The 17,102-nt window shown below is 45.7% G+C and overlaps 1 protein-coding gene across 12 annotated transcripts in view; it reads right to left on the reverse strand.

The window, feature by feature from the left end:
• Nucleotides 1-17,102, reverse strand: part of RREB1 (ras responsive element binding protein 1) — a 180,986-nt gene that overhangs the window by 33,123 nt on the left and 130,761 nt on the right. For all 12 annotated transcript variants that reach the window (XM_032647970.1, XM_032647978.1, XM_032647976.1 and 9 more), the window contains 2 exons: nt 2,592-2,736; nt 1,764-1,900 (listed from right to left, as the gene is read on the reverse strand). In XM_032647970.1, coding sequence (XP_032503861.1) covers nt 1,764-1,900; nt 2,592-2,736 — 282 coding nt within the window. The remainder of the gene's footprint in view (nt 1-1,763; nt 1,901-2,591; nt 2,737-17,102) is intronic.

Here is a 17,102-nt window from a genome sequence, read left to right on the forward strand (position 1 = left end):
CTTGAGAGTTAAGTTATTTTCCCTGTCGGACAGAATCATCTAGAAGAGGGTAAATGGGTAGTTCCTAAGATGGTATCTGATCACAGAATAAAACACAAAGTGAAAGAAAACCTAGGGAGGAACCCAGAGAGGAGCAGTGTGTGGACTCAGGCACTCTGCAGGGCCGGGTCAGAAGCGCTGACCGGGGTCGGAGGGTCGGGGGTCGCAGCTGCTATTCCTGCCTCTGCCCGCGACTCACCACGTGAGGTTTGTCTGGTAACTTCACCTCCGCTTGCTCAGGTCCTGCATCTAGAGAACTATTTCAATAGTTACCACCCACCACCAGCCCGCATCCTGGGATGCTGTGGACGTTAATGAAACCATGAAGTCAAGTTCCTGAATCTCTCAGAATGACAGGGCCTACAAAAGGAAGAGCCAAGTGCTTTTTCTTGGTAGACAGAAGAACAACTGTTAAGAGGCAGGTTTCCGAGTCACAGAATTTCAGGCCTCAAAGGGAGCACAAGGACGATCTGGTCCAACTCTCCTTCAAGGTTCAGATGCAGCTGGTCCAAGCCCATGTGAGCAGAGGTGGGACAGGGACCCAGGGTTCTGACCACCAGTCCATGCCTGCCCGTCACATCCAGGAGTTTCCCAAGATGGGGCAGTCACCTAAAGACATGTTCTAGCACTTCAATTGCTCAGAGTTTAATCTCTCCATAAATTCTTTTCTCTCTCTAATGGAAAAATGTCAAGCTAACGTGATTAAGGATAATGATTACTTGACACGACTTTATGTTACTGGACAATTAGGCTTTTACCCCAACACAAACATGTTTAGCTGCCTCAGACCTTTTCACTCCTAAGTCACAACCAAACATGTGCCCCCAAGAAGGAAATGTGGTCCATGTATTGGTGAGTCAGACAAACAGATGTCCAGATTTCTACACTCCCAAGCTGTCTTCTGAAACCCAAAGCTGCAACCACGTATGCACTGGCCTCTGCTCTGGGAACCTTCAGCTGTGCCTCTCGGGGACGTGCTACTTTCAAGTCTCACAATACCAGAGGCTCCCCTACAGAACCTTAAAAATGATACAGTAGCAGTTTCAGAGAGGAAGCGTGTACCTGCTCAGCAGGAACAAAGGGCTTTCTGCCTGATAAAAACGCAGGGAAGAAGGTCGGGGAGGAAAGCCGAGCTCCCCCCACCCCATCCCCAAATTCTGCCGGAGGTCCGCCTGGGACCACTGAGAATCAGAAAAACTATGCAGAGCCTGGACCAGCAGAACCATCACCTTTGCTGCTACTAAGACAGGCTGCATTCAGGTCCCGTGTCCTGCACGACAGAACTCTGTCTTGCCCCCAAATGCTTTCCTCGGCTTCTGTGCTACCAGCCCATTCCAGACACCCACGAGCACCTGATCCGCCCTTCCCGTCCTTAGCACAGACACGGGCGCAGCTAACGACCATTTGGGCTGCAACACCATCCGTGAAGAAAATGTGTCTGCTGCCCAAAGCCCGGTGCTAGGAGGCTACCCGTGGGCGGGGGCTCATGGGGATCGCCCGGGGGCCCCGCCAGGAGTGCAGGAAGCACCGTGACGCTGGTGAATCCTCCTGGGGCTGCAGCCACCTGCTCTGACCCCTCTCAGCCCCACTTCCACCCCCGCAAGCACTCTGATCGGCCTCACTAATGGCCTCACAGCCCAGGCTGGAGTAACAGGAGGTAGGTTGCATCACACATCACAAGGAGGCGCCCCCATAGCACAAGCCTGCCCCAGCCCCTCTCCTACCTTAGCGGGTTATCTGAGTGGGTCTCCATGTGGGTCTCCAGCCCGTACTTGCACACGAACTCCTTGAAACACAGTGGGCAGTGAAACACTTCATCAGCTTTCTTCTCCGTGTCACCCGACTGCCTGTCCTCTACCATCTTAGGGGAAAGAAGAAACATTAAGTCACAAGGGAGGGCTCCCACGTAGTTTGTTTCAGAGAAGCCGACACTAAATCCAGAATCTGAAAGGAAAAGGACGCCTCCCTCCTAGGCATTAAGGATGCTACTGACCAACGTTTCATGTAACAAAACCTCACCGAACACCAGCACCCACCCACCCACCCTCAACTCACTCATCCATTCAACAAATATTCACGGTCCAGGCTCCACATAGTTTTTCTGATTCTCAGTGGTCCCAGGCGGACCTCCGGCAGAATTTGGGGATGGGGTGGGGGGAGCTCGGCTTTCCTCCCCGACCTTCTTCCCTGCGTTTTTATCAGGCAGAAAGCCCTTAGTACCTGCCAGGCACTGGGAATAAAAGTGTGAGGACAAAAGAGTCCCTAATACTTAGCAGAGCCTCTTCCATTCTAGCTGGAGAAACAAAAAACCCCAGGAGCAATGAAACAAGCTCCTCAGATCATCCGTGGGCTCAGCCGGGGGGCTCTTCCTTCCACAAAGGAGGAGCAAACAGGTACTTTTTTCTCCAGAGACCTTATGAAACAGTGCAGGGAAACAGGTTAGAAGCTTGGGATGGGTGTCCACCAAGCCCCCAGACTGCAAAATAAAGGCTGGAGGGATTTCTGCCAAGAGTCCCTGGGGCAGGCACATCTGTGCTGGGGGCAGAGAGGACCTTTTTAGCGGGCGCTGGGTCTTCCTTCTCTGACTCTGTATCATGACTCAGTTTCCTTTTGGAGGACAGCCGCCTGCGCTTCAGTGGGGACGGAGGGGCTGCAGCTGTAGCGCTGCTGGGGTCCTTCTCATGAATCTTCATATGTCTGGAAAGAACACACACACGGACAATGTGATTTAGCAAAAACTGAGGTGGTTTATTTAAAATGATATTTTAAATTTTATTTTATAAATAAAATTTATATTTTTCTATTTGGGCACTGGTAGTTAAATTTTCCTTAGTTAAGAGATACGGGGTATAATTTATACAGTGACTTCTTTTTAAAAACCTTATAATCTCCTTGAACCCCTCGTGAAGCTCTCACAACGAAGTGCTATCCAAAAACGTGGCTCAGTGCCTTGCTGTCTGTTGGAAGATATTCATGAACTTCACTGGCACTAATAAGATAAAAACAAACTATTTGATGATCTGTTCTACTTATGCAGACAAGCTGTACTATTTTAGGGCACATAATTCTATAGACAAAAGAAGTCCCAGGTACCACTAGTTCATAAACCAAGAAACCACTCTGTGGTCCCAGAACCCACCCCCTGTCTACCAGTAGAATGTGTTCTCTCTCTTCTGCCTTTGGAAGCATGCTGGGGGTCACATTTGAGAAGTGCTGACCAAGCACATGTCCGAAGTGCCCGAGACCTGAAAGCCTGCCCGTGCTCTCCAGGGTCTTACATGGATTTGCAGATCATGAGAGTAGCTGGGACAGTGGGATAAGTTACATGTTGCAACCCTGACATCTACAGGACTAGGAATACACATACAAGAAAGTATTATATTAGTATGCATATGTCTGTTCCAAAAAGAGAGTTTTATGGGTGACCTGACTTAAGTGACCTGACATTATCAAGTTCTAAAGCAAACATTCTAGGAAGCAGGTCCCAAGAGCTATAGGGAAAGAAAGAATGGCATTACAAAAAGATAGTCTCAATTTCCTTGCTTCGTGACATAAAAGGTTTACTCTTCCTAATGACAATCATCGTCGGCATCATCATCTCTGACCGGGGTTAAACTGTGCCAGATGTGGGAATGTAGCCACAGCTTTTTATAAATAACCCTCTGATGGGATTATCTTACTGGAGACGTTCTCAGGAATGGGAAAAGACAGCAAGTTTTCATAAACGATCCTGTCAGACTTCTGAAAAGAAGCTCTGCTCAGCTCAAGCTCACGTTCTGCTGCACCTTCTGTACAGGAGACGGGCTGGGGATAAAAGGGCTGAGAAGCTCACGAACCACAAGCAGCGACAATTCAGGCTCTCAGGCCAACGACTCAACGAGACGGCTGGGCAACACCCTTCCCACTCACAGCCTCTGCCCCCGACACCCGTGAGCCCTCCTTCCATGAGTGTGTGGAGCTAAGAGCTACAATTCCCCTGGTTCTGGCCCTACAGACATACTCTAGAAGGTGGAGGGGTCCCCAACGTCAGCCCAAGACCACACTAGCCTCTGCCCGAAGAGCACCAGCCCCATCATCCACCAGTAGGCGAGATGTGGCCTAACCTCTGAGAAATGGGATTCGGGGAAGGAGGCTCAGACCAGCCCTCTGTTCTCTTAGGGGGAATCAATGTGGTGAGTCAGAAAGATCTAGTGGGAGAAAATGGAAAAGAATCACAGACAACCATCATGCCCATATCCACATAATTCCTTGCTTAGATTATTAGTGGAGGATGCTTTATTATTAGTTCTTGGTCACCTAAAGCCTTGAGAAAGTTAATGGAGACAAATAGCCTTGTTCTATGTACCCCCTCTATTTCAAGGCGATTGGGAGTTAAGGAGACCATCATTTAACGTCAGTGTTTGGAGAAAAAAAGGCTGGCAAGTTCCTTTCGACATTTATTGTATGGCACATTCCAATTTTAGAAATGTAAAAAAATTTTTTAGGCATCTAAGAATTGAGAAAGTATGATAATACTATGGGATGTAAATTAGTACCAAACCCATCCTTTCAAGAAATCACTCAAAATGAATTTTAAAAACAATATCCTGGAGGAATTGAGGAAGATGGCGGAAGAGTAAGACGCGGAGACCACCTTCCTCCCCACAAATACATCAGAAACACATCTACACGTGGAACAACTCCTACAGAACACCTACTGAACGCTGGCAGAAGACCTCTTGCCCCCAAAAGGCAAGAAAGTCCCCACGTATCTGGGTAGGGCAAAAGAAAAAAGAATAAACAGAGACAAAAGCACAGGGACGGGACCTGCACCAGTGGGAGGGAGCCGTGAAGGAGGAAATGTTTCCACACACTAGGAGCCCCTTCGCGGGCGGAGACAGCGGGAAGCGGATGGGGAAGCTTCGGAGCCGCGGAGGAGAGCGCAGCAACAGGGGTGCAGAGGGCAAAGCGGAGAGATTCTCGCACAGAATATCAGGGCCGACCGGCACTCACCAGCCCGAGAGGCTTGTCTGCTCACCCGCCGGGGCGGGCGGGGCTGGGAGCTTGAGGCTCGGGCTTTGGTCGGAGCGCCGGGAGAGGACTGGGGTCGGCGGCATGAACACAGCCTGCAGGGGGTTAGTGCGCCACGGCTGGCCAGGAGGGAGTCCAGGGAAAAGTCTGGACCTGCCGAAGAGGCAAGAGACTTTTTCTTCCCTCTTTGTTTCGTGGTGCGCGAGGAGAGGGGATTGAGAGCGCTGCTTAAAGGAGCTTCAGAGACGGGCGCGAGCCGCGGCAAACAGCGCGGAGCCCAGAGACGGGCATGAGACACTAAGGCTGCTGCTGCCGCCACCAAGAAGCCTGTGTGCGACCACAGGTCACTATCCACACCTCCCTTCCGGGGAGCCTGTGCAGCCCGCCACTGCCAGGGTCCCGGGATCCAGGGACAACTCCCCCGGGAGAACGCACGGTGCGCCTCAGGCTGGTGCAACGTCACGCCGGCCTCTGCAGGCTCGACCTGCACTCCAAGCCCCTCCCTCCCCCCCGGCCTGAGTGAGCCAGAGCCCCCGAATCAGCTGCTTCTTTAACCCCGTCCTGTCTGAGCGAAGAACAGACGCCCTCCGGTGACCTACACGCAGAGGCGAGGCCAGACCCAAAGCTGAACACCGGGAGCTTTGCGAACAAAGAGAATGGAAATCTATCCCAGCAGCCTCAGGAGCAGCTCCACAATCAACTTGATGTATCCTGCATCTGTGGAATACCTGAATAGACAATGAATTATCCCAAATTGAGTAGGTGGACTTTGGGAGCAAGATATATTATTTTTTCCCCTTTTCCTCTTTTTGTGAGTGTGTATGTGTATGCTTCTGTGTGAGATTTTGTCTGTATAGCTTTGCTTTCACCGTTTGTCCTAGGGTTCTGTCCATCCTTTTTTTTTTAATACTTAAAAATATTTTTTTCTTAATAATTATTTTTTATTTTAATAACTATTTTATTTTATCTTACTTTATTTTATCATTTCTTTCTTTCTTTCTTTTCTTTTTTCTTTCTACTTTTTCTCCCTTTTATTCTGAGCCATGTGGATGAAAGGCTCTTGGTGGTCAAGCCAGGAGTCAGTGCTGTGCCTCTGAGCTGGGAGAGCCAAGTTCAGGACACTGGTCCGCAAGAGACCTCCCAGCTCCACGTAATATCAAACGGTGAAAATCTCCCAGAGATCTCCATCTCAACACCAGCACCCAGCTTCACTCAATGACCAGCAAGCTACAGTGCTGGACACTCTATGCCAAACAACTAGCAAGACAGGAACACAACCCCACCCATTAGCAGAGAGGCTGCCTAAAATCATAATAAGGCCACAGACACCCCAAAACACACCATCAGACGTGGACCTGCCCACCAGAAAGACAAGATCCACCCTCATCCACCAGAACAGAGGCACTAGTCCCCTCCACCAGGAAGCCTACACACCACACTGAACCAACTTTAGCCACTGGGGACAGACACCAAAAACAACGGGAACTACAAACCTGCAGCCTGCAAAAAGGAGAACCCGAACACAGTAAATAAGCAAAATGAGAAGACAGAAAAACACACAGCAGATGAAGGAGCAAGGTAAAAACCCACCTGACCTAACAAATGAAGAGGAGATAGGCAGTCTACCTGAAAAGGAATTCAGAATAATGATAGTAAAGATGATCCAAAATCTTGGAAATAGAGAAAATGCAAGAAACATTTAACAAGGGCCTAGAAGAACTAAAGAGGAAACAAGCAACGATGAACAACACAGTAAATGAAATTAAAAATACTCTAGAAGGGATCAATAGCAGAATAACTGAGGTAGAAGAACGGGTAAGTGACCTGGAAGATAAAACAGTGGAAATAACTACTGCAGAGCAGAAGAAAGAGAAGAGAATGAAAAGAACTGAGGACAGTCTCAGAGACCTCTGGGACAACATTAAATGCACCAACAGTCGAATTATAGGGGTCCCAGAAGAAGAAGAGAAAATGAAAGGGACTGAGAAAATATTTGAAGAGATTATAGGTGAAAACTTCCCTAATATGGGAAAGGAAATAGTTAATCAAGTCCAGGAAGCACAGAGACTCCCATACAGGATCAATCCAAGGAGAAACATGCCAAGACACATATTAATCAAACTATCAAAAATTAAATACAAGGAAGACATATGAAAAGCAGCAAGGGAAAAACAACAAATAACACAAAAGGGAATCCCCCATAAAGTTAACAGCTGATCTTTCAGCAAAAACTCTGCAAGCCAGAAGGGAGTGGCAGGACATATTTAAAGTGATGAAGGTGAAAAACCTACAACCAAGTTTACTCTACCCAGCAAGGATCTCATTCAGATTTGATGGAGAAATTAAAACCTTTACAGACAAGCAAAAGCTAAGAGAGTTCAGCACCACCAAACTAGCTTCACAACAAATGCTAAAGGGACTTCTCTAGGCAAGAAACACAAGAGAAGGAAAAGACCTACAATAACAAACCCAAAACAATTTAAGAAAATGGGAATAGGAACATACATATCAATAATTACCTTAAATGTAAATGGATTAAATGCTCCCACCAAAAGACACAGACTGGCTGAATGGATACAAAAACAAGACCCATATATATGCTGTCTACAAGAGACCCGCTTCAGACCTAGGGACACATATCGACTGAAAGTGAGGGGATGGAAAAAGATATTCCATGCAAATGGAAACCAAAAGAAAGCTGGAGCAGCAATTCTCATATCAGACAAAATAGACTTGAAAATAAAGACTATTATAAGAGACAAAGAAGGACACTACATAATGATCAAGGGATCGATCCAAGAAGAAGGCATAACAATGGTAAATATTTATGCACCCAACATAGGAGCACCTCAATACATAAGGCAAGTACTAACAGCCATAAAAGGGGAAATCAACAGTAACAGAATCATAGTAGGGGACTTTAACACCCCACTTTCACCAAAGGACAGATCATCTGAAATGAAAATAAATAAGGAAACACAAGCTTTAAATGATACATTAAACAAGATGGACTTAATTGATATTTATAGGACATTCCATCCAAAAACAACAGAATACACATTTTTCTCAAGTGCTCATGGAACATTCTCCAGGATAGATCATATCTTGGGTCACAAGTCAAGCCTTGGTAAATTTAAGAAAATTGAAATCATATCAAGTATCTTTTCCAACCACAACACTATGAGATTAGATATCAATTACAGGAAAAGATCTGTAAAAAATACAAACACATGGAGGCTAAACAATACACTACTTAATAACGAAGTGACCACTGAAGAAATCAAAGAGGAAATCAAAAAATACCTAGACAAATGACAATGGAGACACAACGACCCAAAGCCTATGGGATGCAGCAAAAGCAGTTCTAAGAGGGAAGTTTATAGCAATACAATCCTACCTTAAAAAACAGGAAACATCTCAAATAAACAACCTAACCTTGCACCTTAAGCAATTAGAGAAAGAAGAACAAAAAAACCCCAAAGTTAGCAGAAGGAAAGAAGTCATAAAGATCAGATCAGAAATAAATGAAAAAGAAATGAAGGAAACAATAGCAAAGATCAATAAAACTAAAAGCTGGTTCTTTGAGAAGATAAACAAAATTGATAAACCATTAGCCAGACTCATCAAGAAAAAAAGGGAGAAGACTCAAATCAATAGAATTAGAAATGAAAAAGGAGAAGTAACAACTGACACTGCAGAAATACAAAAGATCATGAGAGATTACTATAAGCAACTATATGCCAATAAAATGGACAACCTGAAAGAAATGGACAAATCTTAGAAATGCACAACCTGCCGAGACTGAAGCAGGAAGAAATACAAAATATGAACACACCAATCACAAGCACTGAAACTGAAACTGTGATTAAAAATCTTCCAACAAACAAAAGCCCAGGACCAGATGGCTTCACAGGCGAACTCTATCAAACATTTAGAGAAGAGCTATCACCTATCCTTCTCAAACTCTTCCAAAATATAGCAGAGGGAGGAACACTCCCAAACTCGTTCTAAGAAGCCACCATCACCCTGATACCAAAACCAGACAAAGATGTCACAAAGAAAGAAAACTACAGGCCAATATCACTGATGAACATAGATGCAAAAATCCTCAAAAAAATACTAGCAAACAGAATCCAACAGCACATTAAAAGGATCATACACCATGATCAAGTGGGGTTTATTCCAGGAATGCAAGGATTCTTCAATATATGCAGATCAATCAACGTGATATACCATATTAACATATTGAAGGAGAAAAACCATATGATCATCTCAATAGATGCAGAGAAAGCTTTCAACAAAATTCAACACCCATTTATGATAAAAACCCTGCAGCCAGTAGACATAGAGGGAACTTTCCTCAACATAATAAAGGCCATATATGACAAACCCGCAGCCAACATCGTCCTCAGTGGTGAAAAACTGAAAGCATTTCCACTAAGATCAGGAACAAGACAAGGATGCCCACTCTCACCACTCTTATTCAACATAGCTTTGGAAGTTTTAGCCACAGCAATCAGAGAAGAAAAATAAATAAAAGGAATCCAAATCGGAAAAGAAGTAGTAAAGCTGTCACTGTTTGCAAATGACATGATACTATACATAGAGAATCCTAAAGATGCTACCAAAAGACTACTAGAGCTAATCAATGAATCTGGTAAAGTAGCAGGATACAAAATTAATGCACAGAAATCTCTGGCATTCCTATACACTAATGATGAAAAATCTCAAAGTGAAATCAAGAAAACACTCCCATTTACCATTGCAACAAAAAGAATAAAATATCTAGGAATAAACCTACCTAAGGAGAGAAAAGACCTCTATGCAGAAAATTATAAGACACCGATGAAAGAAATTAAAGATGATACAAATAGATGGAGAGATATACCATGTTCTTGGATAGGAAGAATCAACACTGTGAAAATGACTCTACTACCCAAAGCAATCTACAGATTCAGTGCAATCCCTATCAAACTACCACTGGCATTTTTCACAGAAGTAGAACAAAAAATTTCACAATTTGTATGGAAACACAAAAGACCCCGAATAGCCAAAGCAATCTTGAGAACAAAAAGTGGAGCTGGAGGAATCAGGCTCCCTGACTTCAGACTACTACAAAGCCATCGTAATCAAGACAGTATGGTACTGGCACAAAAACAGAAATATAGATCAATGGAACAGGATAGAAAGCCCAGAGATAAACCCACGCACATGTGGTCACCTTATCTTTGATAAAGGAGGCAAGAATATACAGTGGAGAAAAGACAGCCTCTTCAATAAGTGGTGCTGGGAAAACTGGACAGGTACGTGTGAAAGTATTAAATTAGAACACTCCCTAACACCATACACAAAAAGAAACTCAAAATGGATTAAAGACCTAAATGTACGGCCAGACACTATCAAACTCTTAGAGGAAAACATAGGCAGAACGCTCTATGACATAAATCACAGCAAGATCCTTTTTCACCCACCTCCTAGAGAAATGGAAATAAAAACAAAAATAAATAAATGGGACCTAATGAAACTTCAAAGCTTTTACACAGCAAAGGAAACCATAAACAAGACCAAAAGACAACCCTCAGAATGGGAGAAAATCTTTGCAAATGAAGCAACTGACAAAGGATTAATCTCCAAAATTTATAAGCAGCTCATGTAGCTCAATAACAGAAAAAGAAACAGCCCAGTCCAAAAAATGGGCAGAAGACCTAAACAGACATTTCTCCAAAGAAAATATATAGATTGCCAACAAACAGATGAAAGAATGCTCGACATCATTAATCATTAGAGAAATGCAAGTCAAAACTACAATGAGATATCATCTCACACCGGTCAGAATGGCCATCATCAAAAAGTCTAGAAACCGTAAATGCTGGAGAGGGTGTGGAGAAAAGGGAACACTCGCATTTTTGGTGGGAATGTAAATTGATAAAGCCACTATGGACAACAGTATGGAGGCTCCTTAAAAAACTACAAATAGAACTACCACATGACCCAGCAATCCCACTACTGGGCATATACCCTGAGAAAACCATAATTCAAAAAGAGTCATGTACCACAATGTTCATTGCAGCTCTATTTACAATAGTCAGGACATGGAAGCAACCTAAGTGTCCATCAACAGATGAATGGATAAAGAAGATGTGGCACATATATACAATGGAATATTACTCAGCCATAAAAAGAAACGAAATCGAGTTATTTGTAGTGAGGTGGATGGACCTAGAGTCTGTCATACAGAGTGAAGTAAGTCAGAAAGAGAAAAACAAATACCTTATCCTAACACATATATATGGAATCTAAGAAAAAAAAAAGGTCATGAACTACCTAGGGGTAAGACGGGAATAAAGACACAGACCTACTAGAGCATGGACTTGAGGACATGGGGAGGGGGCAGCGTAAGCTGTGACAAAGTGAGAGCATGGCATGGACATATATACACTACCAAACGTAAAATAGCTAGCTAGTGGGAAGCAGCCGCATAGCACAGGGAGATCAGCTGGGTGCTTTGTGACCACCTAGAGGGGTAGGATAGGGAGGCGGGGAGGCAGGGAGATGCAAGAGGGAAGAGATATGGGAACATATGTATATGTATAACTGATTCACTTTGTTATAAAGCAGAAACTAACACACCATTGTAAAGCAATTATACTCCAATAAAGATGTTAAAAACAAAAAACAAAAAACAAAAAACCGAACATCATTTTCTACAGCCAGTAGGCTACTTGTGCAGATAAACATAAGGCTACGATAACGCATGAGGATACTGGAAATCAGAGGCTGACAACTGTAAGCAGTTCACTCGCTCATTTCAAGCTATCAGTACATCTTTCCTATCAATATGACACTAACAGTCACAAGACTGATGCTTTATTATCTAGCTCCTGGGATTTATGACAGAAGCTGTTTTCACAGAGCAGAGGGAGAGGCGGACTGGAGCGAGCACTCAGTGAGGATCTGCTGGGAACTTCACCCAGATTATGATTTCCATTTTGCAGGTGAGGCCATTGAGGTGTGGAGAGGCTGACATGCCAGGGCCTCACAACTAGGATGGACCCAGGTGTGCCAACTCCAAGGTCTGTGCTTTTCCCCCAAATTGCCTTTAAAGGCCGAGCCTTTGCATCTCTCTTCTAGATCACGGATCACAGGCTGGACACTCAAGGCTATTCCCTGAACCCTGGACACTTCTTCTCTGAGTGACTGTGGCCCACAGTCTTGCTTGCAGTTGGTACCAAACTCTAATCTACGTTCAACAGGAGAATGAAGGGCCCACAGGTCAGGCCTGGATGCTCCCCCCTCCAGTCCTGTGTCACTGCTAACAGCAGGGGGACGAGACCAGGTCAAGCCCGTCTCTGGGGCTTGGTGGCAACATAAGGCTTCTGAACATACCAGCCACTCCGGCTACCCCACTGAGCCCAGCTGGAGCCTCAGTTCAAAGCTCTAGCAATGCTCCATTCTAGGGTTAAATGGTGCTTTTTGGCCAAGACACAGGGGGTTCCCAGTCTGTCCTTCCACCTATGGGATGGCCAACTTCTGGAGGCTCGTTTAAGAACTTGATTCAGTCAATAACTGAGCTGCCAGGCGCTGGGATCTCCGGGCATTTCTGAATTTGGATGTGATCTGCAGTTAAAGACACTCCCTAACCTGACCCCTTCTCGTCTTCCCTCCAATAGCAGGAGCGGCCACAGAAGTGTCGGTTTCCTCCCCGATGCTCACAGGAAGTGGGGCGAGTCACCATGATGAGCCACTAACGGCCTCTTCCCTGCAGAGTGTGGCCAAAAACAGAGAGGAGGGTGGGCAGGGAGGAGAAAATCCAATTTCTCTTCTTTAGAAGACCTGGGTGTCTTTCTTTCAGGTTTTATTTCAAGGGCTAATTCACCTCATTTCCATGTACCCTAAGAATCAACAAATTACAAAGAGCCTCAGGACTGGAAGGGAGGTGAGATGCTATCCCACCACCCACGCAGCACAGAACGTCCCTCAGCAGCGTGCACTGGAGACAACGTCATTCAGTTCGGATTGAATGCTTCCAGCAACAAGGACATCTCCATTTTCAGCAAGGCCAGCTGTTAAAACCATCTTTCCCATGTCGAGTCAAAACTTCCATCCTTCCTTTAAACGTCTGTCTGTCCTCAGGGGCGACACAGAGTCAGTGCACCTTTTCTTCTGCAGGGCAGCCCTTCAGGTAGTTCAAGGTGAGGTCTGCGTCTCTCCGAAGTTTCTCTTCCCAAAACTGAACAACTCTGGCTCCTTCAGCCAGCGTCCCCCAGCTCTGCGCTCCAGTCTGCTGGTCGCTACTCATCTTGGAATACTCTCCAGTTTGTGAATATCCTTCATGAAATGTTGGATCAGAGGTGAAAACCAATTTGGATGTGGTCTGAGTGCAGGGCACACAGAGTGCTGGGACGACCACGTCCTGAGGTTGTGTGAACAGAGCTGGGGTTCTCAGGTGTGTGGGTTTGGTTTTGTTTTGTTCTACTCTTTGGCAGCACTGCACAGCATACGGGATCTCAGTTCCCTGATGAGGGATTGAATCCCCTGCAGCGGAAGCTCAGAGTCTTAACCACTGCACCAGCTCCTGCTCAGACCCCCGTGACTCCTTTATTCAGACTGCTGTCAAGCCCTGCGTCCTCCATCCTGCACCTAAACAGTGAACAGCTCTTCACTTTCCAGGTGGGCAAGGATGAGAAATATGCAGCATTGCTGTGGTACAAAAAGCTGGCTCTCAACACTGTGGATGGTACCGAACACTGGTAACAACCTTTCTGCAAAGTAGATGAGTGACAGGGATCTGAATTTTAAATACATATGCCCTTTATTCCATTGATTTCACTTCTAGAAATTTGTCTCGAAAACTAATGATTGGACAAAAGTGCCAAGATTTATGCACAGGGGTTGATGTACCATTATACCCACAGATGGATATACCGCAAAAACGACCCACAGGATTCTTGAGTGGCTGGTCGTAACATTTTACACTGGCCACCCTGCTTTCCCTCTTGCCCTCCTGTTGTTCATTCTCTACAAGGCAGCCAGAGTGAACTTCTAAAACATGCATCAAATCAGATACTCCTCCACGAAAGTGCCTCCGATGGTCCCCTCTTAGATCTGCCTACTTCTTGGGCCTCCTTTGTCGGCACCCTACCCCGATCCAAGGTGCTTTCAGACGCAGCGCTCCCTCCAGGTCCCTCAAAGGCATCCAACCAGTCTGACCCTAGGTCTGGTGCACTTGCTGCACGCCCTCTACCCAGGCTGCTCCGCCCCCGGCCTTCCAGGGCTGGTGCCTGCCGTCACAGCAAGCGCCCCAGCCCACTCGACATAGATGCTCTCCAGCCTTCGACCCAGTTTTACTTTCTTCACAGCACATACCAGTGACTGGAAATACCGGGTATTTACTCGTGTGACTGTCTCCTCGGCTCAGACTGAAAAGAAGTTTCATTATAATCTTGCCTCTCCTGTTCTCTGCACTTGCCCCTGGTGGTGCACAGTGAGTGGTTAATAAATAGCGGTCAAATGGCTGGATGGATGAGTAGGCGAATGAATCAATAACTGCTGAATGGATGGATGGAGGGAATGGATGCATGGATGAAGTGTATGTAGAAAACCGGCTACACTTGCAGCACCACTACCACATATGTCTTCAGGTTCCAAGACAACTTCTCACTCACCTTACTAGGATTTAATGTCCACAAACCTGATATGAGATGGTATAGAAAAGTGTCACAGTGAAGGGACCTCGATGAAGAACACCCCAAAGATCAACACTGAGGACATGGGGTAGTTTTTTCTCTTATTGGAATTCATCTGTATTTATGCATTCAAAACTATACACATATTGGGCTTCCCTGGTGGCGCAGTGGTTGAGAGTCCGCCTGCCGATGCAGGGGACACGGGTTCGTGCCCCGGTCCGGGAAGATCCCACATGCCGCGGAGTGGCTGAGCCCGTGAGCCATGGCCGCTGAGCCTGCGCGTCCGGAGCCTGTGCTCCTCAATGGGAGAGGCCACAACAGTGAGAGGCCCGCATAACGCAAAAAAAAAAAAAAAAAAAAAAAAAACAACAAAAACACAAAAACTACACCTACATCCACAGTAGAGAGAGGTTGATGTAAAATCAAAGTAAACATCTGTTTTCTGCATATAATCCTAGAAATTTCCTTTGGAGGCACGCCACATCGACTGCAGAAATCCTGCCACATCGCGGTCTAAGGAAGGCATTTTATCAGAACTCTTTCAGGAGTCAAGGGAAATTTTCTCCCATTCCTAACACTGCACTCCCGGCCCCCTCCTGGGAGGTGGGGGGACTCTTGCAGTAATGAATAATGACAAATATTGCAGATGTTTTTAAAACAAGGGGGAAAAAATCTCAATCTGAGTACTTTTTAGGAGCTCACTTTGAATTCCAGGGTGGATGTGTATTTTCAGCTCAAAGTTTCCGTCCTGTAAATGTTATATTTAACTTCTAAAATGTGAAAAGATCCATTTTAGCTACGGTGGGATGTCTGTAAGAATACTATATCACAGCTAAAACAACTACATCTGTACAAGAGCTGAATGCCAGTCTAGTAACTCAGAGCAGACAGACCAATTCCTAAAGCACATCCCTCCCTCCTCCCCCAACTTTCTCACTTCCAGTTCCAAATACAAGAATTTTCTACTGACCTTTCTTAGGTGTGATTTGGAAATGGAGGTAAACCCTTAACCACTCAAGCACTGGCTTGCTCTGAGAACGAAGCAGGAATTTAGTAGGTGAAAAAGCAAATTCAGGTGGGAAGATGGTATAGTAGGTGGAGAGACCATGTGACGGCAATGAAGCCTTGGGGTGGTCTCAGAGCATCGAGACGTTTTAGACGGCGCCAACTAATAACCATCTAGTAATCACGGAGACCCCACTAGTTACTTAGGTATGTTAGCTTCAGATTCCACACCTACAAAATGGGGAGAATACTGCCAGTCTTACAGAGCACTGGCTTGCAAACTGTGGTCCTCCAACCAGAACCACTGGCATTTACCCAGGAGCTTGTTACAGATGTAAATTCAGGTCTGGCTGAAGACCTGCAGACTCAGAGACTCTGGGCCAGGGCTCGGTACCCTGGGTTTCACTCCACTGATACCCATGCCTGCTCAAGCGTGACAACCACTGGATCCCAGTTACATTCTTTAACCGTTCGCACTGTTCACAGGTCAGTTAACTATTGGACTACGATGTTGACATTTTTTGGATATAAGCATTAAACCTCTCCCAGGTTCACTCCGCAGTTTACCTGCACGAGTTTACCAGGTATAAATATGTAACAAAAACAGGGAAATTTAACCTTCTTATCTTGGGGGTAAAATCCCTTGAAAAACTTTCAACAAGTTTAAAGGACTACCTAGTAGACGGTGTCCCCATGACAGGTCTCAAACCTTCTTCAAGCTTTCCCATGTCTAATTTATGAGTGAAGGTCAAAGTTCAGGCAACATCCAGACACTTCTAGTGTCTACTCACTTCTCAGACTGAATTTCCACGTAGGTTTTACTGATCTAGGGGCTGAATCCTCTGAGTGAATGGCATCATAAGGAAGGTCACTCTCAGTAAACAGGACACAAACTGTACACAAAACCAGCACCCAGCATGCCTCAGGGCCCCGCCGGACTGAAGTCAACAGGTTCGCACAGGTTTTTACAGGCTGATAATAGACACCTCCCCGTCCATTCCCCGTGCTAGCTTTGCTTTTACAACAAAGCCTTGTGATAACCAAAGAGGGAATGAATGAGATTCAGAGGCATCGGACCTCTACAACCTATTTTTTGGGCCAAAGCAAAGTAAGTCTCCAGAAAGCTTTGTGTGCGTTTCCCTAACAGATGTTTAGGGGAGGAGTTTCAGGGTGCGGAGCCCAGAGTGACACCTATAAGGCAATCACGCCCTGTGCTGGGGAGTGAAGACAGAGGTGGACAAGGGGCCGGCGGGGGAGCTCTTCCCCGTGTGGCTCCACCTGTGAGCCCAAAGGCACCTTCTGACGATGCGGGTGTTGCTCAGGTTCAGTCACGCTTATCCACAGGCAGGTCACGCCGGCTGT

Source organism: Phocoena sinus, chromosome 11 (genome assembly GCF_008692025.1).
Source record: "Phocoena sinus isolate mPhoSin1 chromosome 11, mPhoSin1.pri, whole genome shotgun sequence".
Taxonomy (NCBI): domain Eukaryota; kingdom Metazoa; phylum Chordata; class Mammalia; order Artiodactyla; family Phocoenidae; genus Phocoena; species Phocoena sinus.